Genomic DNA, 16,371 nt, shown 5'->3' with positions numbered 1-16,371 from the left:
GGAGATTTAGCAACTCCTCTGCCCCACGCACCTTTGTGAAGACCCGCCACCACTGCCAGTGCCGCAGCTTCAGGTATGCGGCACAGTTCCTCTGTAAGACCTTTAAGGCACTAAGTTGTTGCTGTTTCTTGGCAAAGGCCCTGAAGAACAGGAAGAAACACTGTGTGAGGAGAGACAGGTTCTAACTATTCAGAAGAAGCCACACTCTTCTATGGCTAATGGGGTGGGTGGGTGGTCCTCAAGGAGTAATATGTAAGAAAGTGTGACAGTCCACCCCAAAGCTATCCAACTTGCTGGCCTGGACAGCCCACCTAAAACATCTGTCACTGACTGCCGACCCTTCATCTTAGATGCATCCCACATTCTCTGCCACTCACCTTCCACCCCCACAAACACGTGTGTGTGCATGCTCACATGCACGCATGGATGCAATGCTAGATCTGAATGCATCTTACATTTTCCTCAGGCAATAAAAACAGGAGGAAAGAAAGAGATTTCTTTTCTGGTGCTTAGCACTCCTTGTGCTCTTTAGAGAGCTGTTTAGCTTTTTATCCTTGAGGGCTGGCCTCAAAAAAGAGTTCTCCAGGACTGCAGTGGAATCAGAATGCCTACCTCTCTTTGGCTTACATCTTGGTCCCTGTGTGTTTCTCTACTGCACCATGTGGGTGGGCAGAATGCATCTGATGGCTTGGCTGTCTCTCCTCCTAGCATGCAACTTCCATAGAGCTGCTGCATGCCCCTTGCACTCTTCCATCCCTGGCACACGAACGATGCTCAACAGTGCCACAGCCTTTGGGGGTGATTAGCTACTTACTTTCTGGCTAGGTAACCCCTGCAGACAGCCTGGAAGAAGATAATGATGTCGGTGATTTTCAAATCTCTTTCTTCTTCCAAGTGTGCCAAAACTCCAGCTCTGAAAAATATCTTGCTCTGCCCAATTCTATACAAGTTTGGATCCAGTTCTAAAGCTCGGATCTAAGAGAGAAAGAGTCTTATTTATTTTTTGCTTAGGACAGATTATGCAGACAGTTGACAAGCCAGAAAAATCAAGAAAAGCTTACCATTCGTTCACAGGCCTGTTTACCATCCATAAAACCTTTAGGAATAGCATTTGGAGTTAGGATCTCATATCTGTAAAAAGATTCCAAGGAGAATTAGAGAAATCTGTGAACATATTTATTTACTGTGAATTTTGTTTAACTGGCAAAAAATGATAGGTAGTACGAAGAACAAAGAAAGAACTGGGAATTGGTGACATTTGAGATTTTTTTTTGCTATGATGCTAGATGGAACATGGTGCCTAGCCCAGGCCAAACAGGCAAGCCCTTTGCTGTGGAGGTACACTGTGTGTGTGTGTGTGTGTGTGTGTGTGTGTGTGTGTGTGTGTGTGTGTGTTTGTGTGTGTGTGTGTGTGTGTGTGTGTCTCCTAGGGATTGAATGAGGGCCTGGGTGTCCCTGAGCTTTTTTGCTCAAGTCTAGTTTTCTACCACTTGAGCCATAGATTCACTTCTGGTCTTTTGGTGGTTAATTGGAGATAAGAGTCTCACAGACTTTCCTGCCCAGGCTGGCTTTGAACCGTGATTCTCAGATCTCAGCCTCCTGAGTAGCTAGGATTACGGGTGTGAGCCACTGGCACCTGGCGGTGTTTACATCTTTAAGATGCAAAGAATTCATACTTTAAGTCATAGTGGATGCTGTAAGAGCAATGCCCACAGTTTCTAACAAGAACAGAAACTATCAGGCAGCATAGCACTGGTTTTGTATGTATGTTCTCTCAACTGTATACCTCCCATGGATGTACCTACAGTGTATGGCTGCACGTCAGTTAAAAACTCTAGCAGAAAGACAGAGGCTAAAGGATGAATCCTTGTTATTAACTTTGTGTCCTGGATGCCAATTATGAACACTTTTCCTGTCAGTAAAGAGGGGGACTCTACCAGTGTTTATTGGACTGCCAGTGGAGTCATAACAGTGGCTTTGCTAGGGCACATAGGCTTACATTATGGTAGCTTCTCAGGTTCTTTTTCATTGGGGGTGGGGGAGAGGGATGGGTGGGACTAGGGGTGGAGCTCAGGGCCTGTACTCTCTGGGTGGGGTTCTACTTGGAGCCTATTCCTGCTTCTTTCTGGAATAGTGAGGGAAAGGAATAGGCCCTTCTGTGGCTTGGAAGCCCTAATTTATTTCATGGGCCAACAAACGTATCATATATCATAATTTGGAGAATTTTGAAGAAAACAGAAAGGGAAAAAAACAACCAAATGATCTTAGGACAATTATCAAACAAAAACTAAAAGTATCTATTTACTACCATGTTTGTATCAATTTCCATTATATACTAGTCAATCTCTTCCCGTTTTGTTGATTCTTAGTCATTTTCGAATCTATCCTATTCCCTTCTCTATTCTAGTTAAAGGACTGTCATTGTGTGTATACATAATGTATACCAGAGAAAAATTTATACACAGACATACATAGACAAAGATTTACTGAAGAAGGAAGGAAAGAAATATCCAAAATGTTTTTGGGAATCACTCCCATTATATTGTTTCACTTCCATTATATTGTGTTTTTATTTTCTTTTCTGGAGGTAGTGGGGTTTGAATGCAGAGTCTTGTACTTGGTTAGCTGGTGCTCTACCACTTAAGCCATGCCCTCAGCCCTGTTTTTTGCTGCTTATTTAGAAGGCTACATTTTCTGCCCAGTCTGGCCTCATACTAGTTTGCTCCATGTCTCAGCCTCCGAGTAGGGGGGATTATAGAAGTGAGCTACTGGTACCTGGCCCTGGAGGATTTTAATTCATTTTTGACTTCTCTTAGATTTGTAAACTTTCTTAAAAAGGATACATATTACTCATCTATTTTAAAAAAAACCTGTTTAATAACAGCTATGTGAATTTCAGGTAGAAGGATATGAGGGAGTAGAGTTGGTTTCTAGCTTGCTGTGGTTGGCTGCCACCTCACTTCAACCTCTGAAGCTGAGTGTTCTTCAGCAGCCCAGTAGTTCCTAACAGGATGCCTTTCTCAACAGCAGGCTCCCAATTTTCCCACTAATAGTAATGATAGAAAGAATCATCCCTTTGCTACCAATGAAATTGGAACTTCTGGGGAGGAAGGAAAACGTTTCCTCATCACTTCATCCTTTTCCCTCGCATTAGGACAAGCGCTGATACACTCAGGAAGACAGTGAAAGTGAACACTACCTCTGTCTGAATTCCTGGAATACTATCCGGTTGGGGAAACCTTGGCGGCAGATCCTGATTCCTTCTAGGACGCCATTACAACGCAGCTGATCCAGCACAAGGTGTGGGTCCAGTTTTCCAGCCTGATCAAGCAAACAACAGTGCTCTAGTTTAATCTTCGTAACATGACCTCCATCAGCGTTCAACGCTAGTGTCTGTGTGGCTCACACATACCCGCTTCTCGTGATTGGGAATGATGCAGCGAACGAAGTTGGGGTTGGTGTTCCGGAGAGTTGCCATCAGCTTGGTGAGGGACTCCTTGTAGAGTTGCCCAACGGTCCGAAACATGCCCTTCTTGGTTTTATATGCGGAGCCAAAAGCTGTCTCAGTCATTCCAGTGACCTGATCCAGACCCACAATACGATCCACTGTAGAGAAGAAACAAGGGAAAGGAGTGTGAGCCAGTGTGACTCTTCCAAAGACAGGGAAAACAGTGAGAGTGCGCAGCACAAGCTTTGTGAACAAATGATAAGAGGAGCCATATAGGTAAGGCAGTCCGCATATCTACACACTCACTGCACAAGCCGTGAACTAACAGCCACACACTTATATGGCAGGAGATCGCCGTGCTGTGAGCCCCAACACCCCACATCTGCAGGTGCCCTCTGTCGAGCTACGTTCAGAATCCACTGTGCTAACATTCTGCCCCGGAGGTCTGCAGTTATTTGGTATATGGAAGATTGCTGGCTGGCATTATTGATACACAAACAGATACTATGAGATGTCTCCAAATAGGAATTGACTCATAAAATATGCACAAAAATATGTCACTGAAGAAATCTGACCAATAATATGCTCAGAGTTATCTCTGGTTAGTCTTTAGAGTTTAAGAAGAAAAAGTCAATTGAGTTTTAGGAACAAATGCAGGGAGATTTAGAGTGCATCAGTTTGATTTTGAACAATGTGGAAATTTCAGCTATCTGTCTCAAAAGCACACAGATTAGTTGGGCGCTGGTGGCTCATGCCTGTAATCCTAGCTACTCAGGAGGGCTGAGATCTGAGGATCTTGGTTTAAAGTTAGCCCAGGTAGAAATGTCTGTGAGACTATTATCTCCAATTAATCACCAAAAAGTTGGAAGTAGAACTGTGGCTCAATGTTAAAGCACCAGCCTTGAGTGAAAAAGCTAAGAGACAATTCCAAGGCCCTGTGTTCAAGCCTTCTTATCAGCACATACACAAAAGCACATATTCAAGGGCAAAAATGCATGAAAAGTAGCAATGCTTAATTTTCCTATATGGACAATGGTTAAACCTCTCAGACATCCCATTAGTCAAGCAGCTGATATTTTTACATGTTCAACATAGACATAACACTTCTAACAAGGAGATTACAAACAGTGCACCAGCAACCAGCTCAGTTAGTGCATAATGTGCGCATGCTCTCATTGAAAAAGCTTAAATGAATGCAACACACTGCTGAAACTCATTTGATTCTCATGACAGAAGCATGTGAGGGACCTGGCACTGAGTGAAGGGCTTTGTGTGTAGACTCTCCATTGGGGTTTTTGCAGAAGAGAAAGCCGTGACCTCGAGAGGTAAGATACCTATTCAGGTTAGGCAGGTCTGGAATGAAGGTTAGAGAAGAACAAAGAAGAGCCATGTAGCTTCCAGACCCACACATGAAAACTATGCTTCCAGTGAGGAGCCTCCAGACTCAAGCGTGGAATGTCAAAGTTACTCTTCTGGTTTTGGCACTAGAGTCTGTCTACCATCTTTCCTGAGGCTTCAAATTTTCCCTTGTCACTCATCCCAGCAAAAACTGGTACTTCCTATAAACAACGCATTTCCCTTGATCCTGCATCCACCCATTTCTCTTTTAGCCTTCTTGGTCCCAGATTCTTTCAGTAATACTATGGTTTGAACACAAGGCCTGGTACATGTTAGGTAGCTGCTCTACCATTGGAGTCATTCTGCCAGTCAGAGCCATTTTCTTTTTTAGAGTGGTTCACATCCTCCACATCTTCCCCACTCTCTCCCACTGTGCAGACACTGGCCTCTTGCTCACCTCCTCCTTCCTGCTCAGTACCATCACAGGCCATGCTCACTTACTGCTAAGCCACCAGGGCTCAGTTCACTTGGCATTAGTACGTTCATCTTTTGATCATTGCTACAGAATTCGATTTCTTTACTTTCTTATTAGGTCTGCGAGTGGGACTCAAACTCCATACCTGATGCTTTTGCTCACTGGCTGATGCTCTACCAGCTGAGCTGCGCCTCCAACAGCGGTTAGTTGGCTCATTTCTTTTTTTTTTTTTTTTTTTTTGCTGGTCATGGGCATTAACTCTGGGCCTGGGCACTGTCCCTCAGCTCTTTAGCTCAAGGCTAGCGCTCTACCACTGGAGCCACAGCGCCACTTCCGGCTTTTTCTGTTTATGTGGTGCTGAGGAATTGAACCCAGGGCCTCATGCTTGCAAGGCATGCACTCTACCGCTGAGCTACCTTCCCAGCCCGTTGGTTCATTTCTTTATTTATTCACTGCAGTATTCTAAAACCTCTTGCCACAACCAGCTTTTTAAATGAACCTCAACTTCTCTGGTACCCTATCTGCCTCTAGTTCCTTCAATCTCACAATCCGTGGTGACTTCTCTCCCACTTTTCCTATATATCATGGCACATTCTTGGGACCCAAATTCAACTCACTTGAACTCTTTCTGGAAAATGTCAAGATACCAGCACAGACACTGGTCTTTTGACTTCCTCAAGCCATATTCTCAGCCAAGTGATCTCAGAACTCTACATATACCTAACTACCCAGCACCAGTCATGAAATCCATTATTCTCTCCCACCAGCAAGTCATAAAGATGCCTTGGCCCTCTACATGCTCTTGTGAAATGCCCAGCTTGCTGGCTTTCACTCAACTTTAAATCCTTGCTCCTAGTACATGCTCCACACAGATAAGGTAGTGAATAAATGAAGTAGACATGAAATATGTTTACATTACAAGTGGCAGAAATGCACTGAAAGAACAGGATGCTAAAAGAAAATTTTTTGGTTAAGTGTCATTGATGATCTCCCTAATGCCAGTCAGTGGCAGCAGCACAAGTGGGAGATGGGGTAGGGGGCAAGAAGGACATGAGTGACAAGGCCAGGCTCCTCAAGAGATGATGGCAGAATGCACCTAGAGAACATCACAGAGTAAACAGAAGGGGATCACAGAGGAGAAGGACAGAGGAGATTCAAGGGTGGATCCACTAGCTTTTAAAATTGCTTAAGATTTAGGAAGAAGGCCAGAATCATTCCTAGGATTCTGGCTTGAACAATGGAGTGGCTGGAGGGTGACATCATGGGTAAGACAAGGAGAGAAATGGGCTTGGGTGAGTGTGGGGGGGGGGCCTGTGAGGCAAAGTGGGGAGAAACACTGGGACAAGCTGAACGCTGCAGTCTACGGCTAAGAAGAGACGCCTGAGAAGGACAGAGAACTTGGGGGCTGTCAACATTTAAACTTAAAGGCCTGGTGAGCTACCAAAAGGGAGAACAAGAAGAGATAGGGTCTGGGCCCAGTCGGGGAGGAGGAGCTTGAAAAGGAAGTCAGTTGCCAATAAGGGGATGGACACAATCAAATAGCGCCTACTCTCTCCCTCCGCCCCCTGCCTGGGCCTTCTGGTCACTCTAACCAGAAGCCAAGAGTAACTTCAATTCCTCTCTCAAGCTCAGCTTCCTCTCAAGCTGGATAAATCAAACTTCTAAATGTGTTTGCTCCATCCCTGCCTAGCCACTGCCCTAGTTTGAGCCCTTCCTCTAGCCTTAACCTCATTTCACCTCCTGCCCCTGCTGCCACACATACCTGTGTCTCAGTATGATGATTAATAGCCATTTCTAAAAGACACACAGTCCAGCCATTTCCCTTTGCCTGCCCCCTTCAGGCAGACTGGCAAACCCTTCATTACTTGTAAGCCTTCACTCCTTTGCCTAAATACTTCTGGAAGTCTTCTAAGGCTCTGATACCCACCCCGCCTACAATGAATACTAAAGAGGCCAATGCCGGTCCCTGGGGTTCAAATCCCAGTATTCAAACCCTGAGCATCTTTTTTGTTCCACTGGGCCCCTCCTAGCATCCCACCACTCAGGGCCCTGGGCGCTGTTTCTGGGGTCCTTCTCATCCTCATCACCAGTTCTGATGATCAACACCTCCCAGGGCTGGAGCACAGCACCTGGCACACAGTAGCTCTTTAATAAAGAGCCACTGGAGGAACCAAAAGGTGACCAAACAAACGAATTATCACAGAACAAAAAGAACAAGAGTGCCATGTTTGATTTGTAGGCGCCCAATTTTACTGGCTTTGTGCAAAGTCAGGCTGCACCGTCTAAATAATCAAAAATTATAATCACGAATGTGGTCTTCAACTTTAATTTTAGTAAGGGCAATCCAAAACCAAGTGTTTTGATTTAAAAAAAAACCAGTGTTGTGGACTTTCTGTTGTTTTTAAAAATTTAAATTCAGAGTTAAATTCCACCAATGAGCAAAATGGTTTCAGAGAAACACTGGTTTCTCTGTTACATAGGTAGCAGAGAAACACTTTTAGGAAATGCATTAAATGATTTGGGACATATTGATTTCAATTAAAAAAAAATCAAAACCCAGAAAAAGTTCCATTTGAGAAGAGGATTTTCTTGTGGAGATGGGTAGAGTGGAAAGCAGAGAAAGGCTAGGAGAGACAAAAATCTAGCAGCAATGTGAAGTGAGCTGAGCTGCTGCTCTGGGACCTAATGAGGCTCCTGAGCCTCAGTCTCCCTGCCACAGGCTCAGACTCACAAAGCTGGGGTAGAGGCAAAGAATTTAAAGTATTCTTCACTGACAACTTTTATTAATTAGTTAATTATATGTTTGTTTAGGCCAGTACTAGGGCTTGAACTCAGGGCCTGAGCACTGTCCCTTAGCTTTTTTGCTCAAGGCTGGTGCTCTAACACTTGAGCCACAGCTCTACTTCTGGCTTTTTGCTTGTTATTGCCATGAAAGTTTTCTTTTCTTTTCTTTTCTTTTTTATTATAAGGGATCATACTATTTAGTGTCAGAATTCTTTTTTTGGGGGGGGGGTCAGTCATGGGGCCTGAACTCTGGGCCTGGACGCTGTCCCTCAGCTCTTCAGCTGTAGACTAGCGCTTTACCACTTGAGCCTCAGCCCCCACTTCCAGGGCCTCATGCATGCAAGGCAAGCACTCTACCACTGAGCCAACTTCCCAGCCCCAAGTGTCAGAATTCTTAACTGGCCTTTCTTGCAGAGACAAAGAAGAGGAACATGAGATTTTTATGCTTTCAAAACCTGCCCTCAATACATGAACTACTAAACTTTTTGAAGTATTAAAGGCAGATCTCTGGAAATTTACCTTATTAAAACAGCTAGAAGCCAAGAAGGAAGAAATGGCTTCATTGTTAATTTACCACCAACCAGTGATGGTTAAAGCACTATACCACACCCTGCTAGCCTGTGTCAGGCGCCTCAACAGGTTGACACCATTTCACTTTAACTAGACAAGAATGCTACTATGTTACTAACAGTTAAGAACAGATATAGAAATGAGTTTAAATGCTATAAGCTCCTAGATACAATCTCAATGTCAGCTTGTCCCTGTAATATCAACACAGACAACCATTCCCTAATTCATTGCAGGAACCAATATGTCACAATAGTTGCTTTTGCATATTTGGAAATTTAAACAAAAGTTCCAGGCAGTTCAGAGGCTGACAAGAGTCGTGTGATTTAAGGAGAAAGCACACTTTCTTACCCCAAGCACTTAAGTATTAAGTTGAATTTGAGTATTGCATCTCTTCCCCTTCTCTTTTGGAACCCCTCCCCCTTCCTTTCCCGCTCCCTCCATGACTGCAATGCACACACAGCCCATGACTATTTATCAGCTGGGCCTAGGCACTCTATAAATAAAAGTGGACTTGCAGGACATAGACATGTTCTGAGTGTTTCTGCTCTCATCCTCCCAACAGCTGCAGCAGATGTGTGCAGGGCCACAGCAACTCTCCCATGCACCAGGTGCAGGCTCCTGAGCCACTCCCTGAGTGCCAAGAGCCACTGTCCCCACTCCACCTCAGCAAGCCCAGCTGTGGTCCCCAAATGCTATTTTTCCTAGTTTCTAACTATCAGTAAGAGTCAAGATATAAAGTGGAACACATTGCCACAACCAAATCTTTTGTCCATCAAAGTTGATGATATTTTCAATTATAAATGGAAGGAAGTTCTTGAGTTCAATTGGAAACCTGTGGCATTTCAAATTGGAAAGCTAGGAATCCCCTTTTCCCCTTTCTCCCTTGTATGCATCGTTCCAAGCTTTTGGAAACTTTTCATTACCACAAGCACATTTTTTTTTTTTTTTTTTTGGGTCCGGTTGTGGGGCCTGAACTCTGGGCCTGGGCACTGTCCCTCAGCTCTTCAGCTCAAGGCTAGTGCTCTACCACTTGAGCCACAGCGCCACTTCCGGCTTTTTTCTTTTTGCTTATATGGTGCTGAGGAATCGAACCCAGGGCCTCAGGCTTGCAAGGCAAGCGCTCTACCACTGAGCCACCTTCCCAGCCCCAACCACAAGCACATTTTTATCCTTAGCTTTCAGTGCTTTACATGACGCATGACCAGGGTCCACATGAGCTTTGTGTGATGCTCACTTTTCAGTGCCACCATCGCTCAGCATTATCATAGGCAATCACTATTTGGATCCCCAGAAACTCCTTCATTCATTGCCTTCTGAGAACACATTGAAAACACCAATGTCCTGTTTCCATTCTTACATTTTTAACATTTCCCTGGAAACTCTTGAACACACAAATGCATACTGAACAAAGTTTTTTGCTAAAGAATGAGTAGGCCTAGTTTCAAGGACCATATTTAGTCATGGTAGATCGATGGGTGTCCGAGGGGAAATGGAGAATGAGACTCTTGATACCTGGTTCAGTCAAGAACACAACCAAAGGCTACTTTATTTAGAGAGACAGAACCAGGGCCACAGTGCGAATGTGGTATAGTGAGCAAGCCTACTCCTGGACTGTTTATAGGAATGAAACCATCTAAGAGGAGCTCTCTACTGGATCATGCACAGAACAACACTCTGTGTACCCAAAGGTCACAGGCCCACAGGAAAGACATCTGTGCTTCAGGGGATGGAAGGGTCCTGGTGGAGGGAAGCTGCTGCGTGTGAAACTTGGGAGTGGGACCACTGCCTACCGACCTACCTACCCATCCAGCCATTTTCTCACTCTATGCCTCATTCATGGTGTGCCTTGCTTGTGCCAGAGGTTGGGGGAAACAAGAGCACCAACAGGCCCTGCCTCTGCTCTCAAACAACTCATACTCAGTGGAGTGCTAGTGGCTTGAGCCTGTAATCCTAGCTACTTAGGAGGCTGAGATCTAAGGATCTTAGTTTGAATTAAACCTGGGCAGGAAGGTCTGTGAGACTCGTATCTCCAGTTACCTAGCAAAATGCTGAAAGTAGGTCTGTAGCTCAAGTGGTAGAGTGCCAATCTTGAGTAAAAAAAGCTCAGGGACAACACTCGTTCAGGCCCCAGGATGAAAGCAAGAAAGAGAGAGAGAGAGAGAGAGAGAGAGAGGGAGAGGGAGAGGGAGAGGGAGAGGGAGGGAGGGAGGGGGAGAGAGAGAGAGAGAGAGAGAGAGAGAGAGAGAGAGAGAGAGAGAGAGAGAGAAAGAGAGAGAGAGAGAGAGAGAGAGAGAACTCACACTCTGGAATTCTATAAGATTAGAAATCCAAAAGCAGACACTATTAATATTCATCTAACGAATGGAGAATTCCAAAAAATCAAACACTAACCTTCTGACAAAGCACAAGTCCTAGGCAGTCCTAGCCTAATTTGGCCTGTCCACCTTCTCCCTTTTCCCAAGGCCAAAAAGCACTGAGTGAAAAGGTTTCTTCCTTTAGAGTTCTATATTTTCATTCTAGCTTCAATTTGCTTTGCATAATCTCCTTTCCCCTCCCACTCCCTGCTTGCAATCCACTTCTTTTAGAGTATAAGAATTGAGGGCAGGAATCTTGCATAATAGGCACCATCTTTTAGTAATCTGTAAATTAACTTTTGAGATGGCTTTAGATCTCACCATTATCATGTTCCAAAATTCATAATTTGACTTTCTGTTCCAATTTCACCGAACACCTGGAAACCTGGATGTTTTTGTCTTATACTGATTAGGATTTTTTTTTTTTGGTTGGTTGTGGGGCTTGAACTCTGGACCTGGGTGCTGTCCCTCAGCTCTTCAGCTCAAGGCGAGTGCTCTACCACTTGAGCCACAGTGCCACTTTTGGTTTTCTGGTGGTTAATTGGTAGACATTCCTGCCTGGGCTGGCTTTGAACTGCAATCCTCAGATCTCAGCCTCCTGAGTCTAGGATTACAGGCGTGAGCCACTGGGATCTGGCTGATTGGGCTTTTAAGGGTCCTCTGCCAGTTAGGAGGCATTTTTAAAACAGTACTGAGGGTTCAGACCACAAAACAGACACATCTTGAACTCAATTTCAAGTCCGAAGTATAAATTCGAGCAACACGCCTGTCTTAGCCTCAAGTTGCACCTATCAAGCCTTGAAAACAGCTTTGGGTTCTAGCTCCACAGCCAGACAAGCATCCCAGGTCTAAGCACAGGCATAACAATGACACCAACATGCCTGAGATAAAGACATCATTATTTGTTCACAAAGTGGTAGTGACTCAAAGAGAAAACAACTCCTTGGCATTCCTTAAGGGTTGAAAATTTAAAGGTGATTTGTAAACAGAGGAGATGTCATTTAGCAGATCAACTTGGAACAAATTTCCTTGAAGGACTGTGTATCAAAATGACACTATTGGAAAAGGTAGTGGCATACCTTTTACTATGCAATGCTCTAAGTGCTGTGCATAACATAAGAAGCGATGTGTAGGCAGTAGCAATTGGATTGTTTATGCACCCCAACAGTTGCCTTGAAGTATAATAAAATGGAGCATGAAATGAGAGGTTCATGCAGGCCTATGAGCAAAATGAGAACAAAACCCCACAAACCAACACCCTCCCCTCCCAGTGGGCCTTGCCCTCCCCAGCCCCCCAAGTTTGTCCTGTGGCCTTAAGTCCCTTCTGGATTGGAGGACCTACAGGCTGTGTACATTCACCTGGTGGCTCATGAAGACCAGAAACACTGTCATAGAAAGAAGCTCTCTGAATATTCTGAATCTCTAAAGCAGAGAAACAGTAAAAACAGGACAGAAGAGCAAATACACAAACACTTCAGTTAGTGTGAGACACATTTGACATCACAAGTAAAACTCTGAAATGGGGCTACACAAGTAGCCAATCCGGGGCAGATCCCATGCAAACATTACTGTTTAGAAAATCTGCGCATTGGGATAATGTTCTTTATAAAGTAAATTTAAACTGAATCAAAAGAGGATATTTTCAACTGCAGGTGTGAGCATCTTATGATAGCCACATTAAAGAATTGCCCCAGGAGAGTGCAGAATGTCATTTAAGAGCAATGAGGTACCAGTTGATTCATCTTGCAATCAGTAAACCAGAGCAATATTGCAGTTAAGTTAGAGCATTGATTTTACTGTGAGAAATTCATACTGTTGGGAGAATTTATCTCCAGGATAGATTTGGAAACACAATTTACTTCAAATACAAATTACTATGAGATTGGTAACTATCATTAAGGAAAAGGAAACCCAAGTTTAGCTGTAGTGAAATGTTAAAATAACTTCAAATCCTGAGAAAAATGACCATATCACTCATTACTCATGGAAATGTCCAACAAGGCATACTTAAACAAAAATGTTATCTTTAGTTTTTGTTTGTTTGTTTGTTTTTCTCCTGTATGTATTAGTCTTATCAAGTAGCAAGACATTCTGTGTAGCTGGTAGAGAGATTCCAAACTATCTCTTAGCAAAAAGTAGGGCACTATGAATCTCTAGGGCAGGGCTGCCACCAATATGTCTTATTCCTTCTGGTCTGGCTTTGGGAAAATGGTGAAACCTTAACACACCCTGGATTTTAACCCCAAATGTTTTATGCTCCAAGCAGTGTGCCCTGCCTGTCAGGCAACTGTGTGCACGCATCATGTATTCGTTTTTGCCTTTGCATTTCAGTGGCTATGAATAGAGGAAAATTACATGTTTTGGCAGGGCTACTTTTCTTTTCCTAGGGACAAAGTTCCCTTATCTCACGAGATCTCTACATCCCAAGTTGAGCAGTGATGCTTAGAACCTGCCAGCTTCTGTGCCTGCCGCTGAACTTTCATATGAAACTCCCAATCCTCAAACGGAAACATACAAGTACTGCCTCACTACCTTCTCCTCCCCCTCCATCCTGTGGCTTACAGCCTGAGGTCTGTTATCCCTAAGATTCAATCAACTACCTACCTAGGCAGATGAGATTTCCTGCTCACAGAGGAATTATCAGGAGAGCAAACAAGGTCTGCCTCAGAGCAGAAGCTGACAGGGGCCTATCCTAACAACAGTAAGAATACCTGCTGTCTTACTGGCTGTTGTCTGTGGCAAAGCAAAGTCTTGGCACAGAGCTAGGCACACAGTGAAGCCTGAAGGTCAGAGCTGCAAACTAGTAAGTGCAGATAAGCAAGGCTGACTGAAGGAGCTCAGCAAAGTTGTGACCAAATAAATGACATTCCTGTATCTAAATGGTAATCACAGATGCAGGTAAGGAAGAGATTCCCAGACTCAGTCCTCCTGGCAAGACCTATTTGAGCTGAAATTTGGACTCATCAATCCAGTCTCCCAGCTCCACCCTTACCTGACAAATCTTACCATTCTAAAACCTTGGCCCGCTACTGGACAGAGCCCTCTCTGGTATCTGGAACTAAACGAGGAGGAAAAAGAGGAGGCCCGGGAGGCTGGGCACCTGGGACTACCCACATGTGGGTTTTGACTTGCGGGCAGAGGGCGGGGCTTTCGCTGCTTTGGCTCCATCTCCCCGGTGGAGCCATGGGAAGCTCCACATTAGACAGGAGCCAAGCACCCAGCAGTGGTTTCATGCCACATAAAAACAGGAGTCAAAAAAAAGTGCAGAATGCCAGACGTGTGTATAAACCAAGACCACATTGCCTTTATTAAACTTTCAGTGTCCCTCAATAGCCTGCTTCTCTTAATGAGAAGGAAGAGAAAAGCAATTTCTGAGACTCCCACAGAAAACCTTGCCCCCTGCCCTTTACCATTTGGGAGGGGGAGGGGGGAAGGAGGGGCATTCCTTCCAGAGTACCAGTCACCTTTCTTGCACTCCTTTTGCCCCAATCCATCCAAGAAACTACCCATTTCACTTTCCTTCTTCAAGTTCAGACCGAACCAACCAACTGAGGCTCTTTATTCACTGAAGTCCAAGCAAAGTCCCCTTGGGACAGCCAGGCTGTCAGGACTACTTGAGGGCTGGGCCTAACCTCTACTACCATCCAGCCCTACTTTCCTGCTTTCTCACTCTGTGCCCTACTCTCCAGTTGAAATGGATGCACCTGACACTTCCCAGCTGTCATGGATTGTCTAGGCCCTGCTACCTTCAGCCCAGATTAGTTAGCTTATTCAGACGTTTTTTGTTTGTCTTTTTTTTCCCTGGTCCTGGGCCTGGGCACTCTCCCTAAGCTGCTCAAGGCTACCCAAGCCACAGCGCCATTTCCAGTCTTTTCTGTTTATGTGGTGCTGAGGAACTGAACCCAGGGCTTCATGCATGCAAGGCAAGCACTCTACCACTAAGCCACATTCCCAGCCCTATGCTGATCTTTTTGCCAGCAAATGTTGAAGATGTAGCCAGAATGTAAAATGCGCATACATTAGTGCTGAACACACTGAGTACAGCACTCCATATAGCTTCCATCCTCTAATTAAAAAAATCCATATTGTCGGGGTGAGATTGGTTGGAATATATTGTAAATGTGCAGAAATGGATCAATGAACTCCTTTGTACCATAATGTGAGTTAACTGAAAACAGGCAAACAAAAAGAAATCATGATTGCCCTTGAAAGACAAAGAAAACTGCACCCTCCTTTATGATGCTTTACATGCTGTCCTCTGTTGCACATCCCTAGAGTCTCGCTCTATGCCACTCACATAGCACTCATCACAGGATCCTCTGGCACTCAATGCTTTAGGCCTGTTTCCCCACCTTCACTGTGTTCTCAGATCTGGACAGTGGTGACAGGAAGAGGCACTGAGTGAGGCTGGTGTACCTATGTATCCTGTATCATCAGTCACAATGGAATGGACCCTCAGGAATAGAAGGTATTTATGACTGACACTCCCCTCAACCTCGCTCTGTTCCCTTGGGGAAACTGTTTCCCACCTACAGTGCTGACTCCCAATGTTGGTATTTCCAGCACGAGGGATCTTGTGATGACCTGAACTCAGTCCTGTTTCCTGCTCTGGTCCTGCTCCACGCCCTCAGTTCCAGCAACACAGTCCAGAGCAGCTCCACTCCAAAGGCTTTGCCAAGTCTACCCAAGGCCCAAGCCCCTCTTCTCTGCTGTTGGGTAGCACCTTCCACTGAGTAAATCATTGCAGGGACACTGTGCACACAATAGCATTTAAACATACAAAGATGAAAAGCTTCAGTTTTACTCATTGGAAAGCTAATCATTCTCCCAACCTCCAATGTGTATGTGTCCCAGGACACATTCACAAAGCAGCAGAGCACCCACTCCTGTAGGCTTCCTTCAACACATGCCCTGATAATGCACATGTGCATTCTGGGGGAGCCTTTGTTGCCTGGGGGGAGCCTTTGCCTCTAAAGGCCCAAAGCCCTTTCTTTTCTGAATTCTGTGCTTCTTTCCCTCTATTTCTTCGATAGCCAGATGAATAGGTCTTGAGACACTACAGAGAAAGCTGAGGGAGCCAGTCATGAAATAGGCCTGGCCTCAGTGTCAAGGCCTAGGCAGAGACAGTTCCGGGGCTGGGATCAGACAATGAGACCTGAACCAATCAAAGAGGTGTGGGAGAAGCAAGATGAAGATAAAGAGGTGGAAGAGAAGCAGCAGCAGAGCTAAATTCTAGGAAGAGATGGTTCCTACTACATGCAGAGACACGCAGGAGGTTTGTTTTCTTGCTATTAGTAAAACTAGTCTACAACAACCATCACCAAATTACTCTACCTGAGACATATGTATGTAAGATAACTCAGAGGCCTGATGGAAAAGAAGCAACTGGTCTATATGCCAAG

General features: G+C 44.8%; 1 protein-coding gene across 8 annotated transcripts in view; it reads right to left on the bottom strand.

Moving 5' to 3' along the window:
• The window catches only part of Myh10 (myosin heavy chain 10), a 148,534-nt gene that overhangs the window by 36,688 nt on the left and 95,475 nt on the right, over nt 1-16,371 (bottom strand). For 3 of the 8 annotated variants that reach the window (XM_070001414.1, XM_070001413.1, XM_070001415.1), the window contains 7 exons: nt 12,329-12,391; nt 4,697-4,801; nt 3,413-3,606; nt 3,200-3,321; nt 1,062-1,131; nt 815-975; nt 32-140 (listed from right to left, as the gene is read on the bottom strand). In XM_070001414.1, the coding sequence (XP_069857515.1) occupies nt 32-140; nt 815-975; nt 1,062-1,131; nt 3,200-3,321; nt 3,413-3,606; nt 4,697-4,801; nt 12,329-12,391 (824 nt within the window). The remainder of the gene's footprint in view (nt 1-31; nt 141-814; nt 976-1,061; nt 1,132-3,199; nt 3,322-3,412; nt 3,607-4,696; nt 4,802-12,328; nt 12,392-16,371) is intronic. The other 5 variants (XM_070001418.1, XM_070001419.1, XM_070001421.1 and 2 more) reach the window with 3 other exon arrangements.

The sequence above is a fragment of the Dipodomys merriami genome, unplaced genomic scaffold (genome assembly GCF_024711535.1).
Source record: "Dipodomys merriami isolate MVZ:Mamm:240054 unplaced genomic scaffold, mDipMer1.0.p SCAF_59, whole genome shotgun sequence".
Classification (NCBI taxonomy): Eukaryota; Metazoa; Chordata; class Mammalia; order Rodentia; family Heteromyidae; genus Dipodomys; species Dipodomys merriami.
Note: the sequence above shows the minus strand (reverse complement) of the source record. Positions and strands in the feature narration are given on the sequence as shown.